The sequence below is a fragment of the Sinocyclocheilus grahami genome, unplaced genomic scaffold (genome assembly GCF_001515645.1).
Source record: "Sinocyclocheilus grahami isolate Dianchi unplaced genomic scaffold, SAMN03320097.WGS_v1.1 scaffold10768.1, whole genome shotgun sequence".
Classification (NCBI taxonomy): Eukaryota; Metazoa; Chordata; class Actinopteri; order Cypriniformes; family Cyprinidae; genus Sinocyclocheilus; species Sinocyclocheilus grahami.
The window spans coordinates 21,792-22,752 of NW_015513432.1; the positions used below are offsets into that span (position 1 = coordinate 21,792).

The 961-nt window shown below is 41.1% G+C and overlaps 1 protein-coding gene across 1 annotated transcript in view; it reads right to left on the reverse strand.

Moving 5' to 3' along the window:
• Window positions 1-943, reverse strand: part of LOC107578535 (transmembrane protein C9orf91-like) — a 22,644-nt gene extending 21,701 nt beyond the window's left edge. The window contains exons 1-3 of the mRNA XM_016264482.1: window positions 878-943; window positions 398-492; window positions 206-313 (exon numbers count right to left, since the gene is read on the reverse strand). Of these exons, the coding sequence (XP_016119968.1) occupies window positions 206-313; window positions 398-492; window positions 878-917 (243 nt within the window). The 5' untranslated portion in view covers window positions 918-943. The remainder of the gene's footprint in view (window positions 1-205; window positions 314-397; window positions 493-877) is intronic.
• Between the last annotated feature and the right edge of the window lie 18 nt (window positions 944-961).

The following is a 961-nucleotide window of genomic DNA, read 5'->3' on the forward strand; positions in this document are numbered from 1 at the left end:
GTGAAAGTGGAAATCTTAATGGTTCTAAAAAAAACATTTAATTTCTTTAAGAGACTTGTCTAACACTTGTAGTTCTTTTGATTTTGGATTGAAATACGACCTGGGCCCATACATAACAGGTTCTATGAGTTTCCCATAGTCCCACTGGCTTTGCTCAGTGCTGGAATGTGTGTGACCTGCGATGTTTTAACAGGCTGTTTCTTACGGATGCCATGATGACATTAAAAATGTTTGAGTTTAAAAGCAGGTATCTTCTGACGGACGGGTGGTCCAGCGCTAAACGAAGTGGACCCTCAAACTCTTCTGCTGGAATCTGAAATTGATTGAACATCAAAATGGGAGTAAAATGTTGGTTCATTTTAGAAATCCGTAGAAATGATGCTGAAAATGAACTAGCCTGGAAGCCTTTGGTTTCCAGAAGAGTCCTGCAGTGTGAGAAGTCAAAGGTGCGAGTGAGCCATATGGATGTGGACACAGACGCCACACACTGACCTGACAGAAAGACACCAGCTGAGGTCAGTTAAACAGTTTAAAACCCAAATCCCATCTTTAATAAGCCGGCCTCTCTTGTTGTCAGGGAGAATTTAAGATGGATTAAGCCTATTAAGAATTAAAAATGAAAGTAATGCATGTTAAAGAAGTGGATTTATTGGATCACATATTTTCAATTCCTGCGGCCTTAAAGAAGATCTGCAGTATGACATGTTATGAAAGAGTCATTACAAGCATTTAATTCAGTACCATTGTGTCCTTCAGGGCAATAAACCAGGGCGGTAAAAATCACACTGCAGTCACATTGCCACTCAGTGTTTGATGATTTCGGTTAGCTGGTTTGTTATTAATGCTGAAAGGGAGACAGAAACAGGGCAATATGTACCATTCCTCCATGTGGATGCTGTGCTTGGTTCTCCTGCCATGACTGACTGTCCTGTGGGGGATTCAACATCACCTCTTTCCTCTC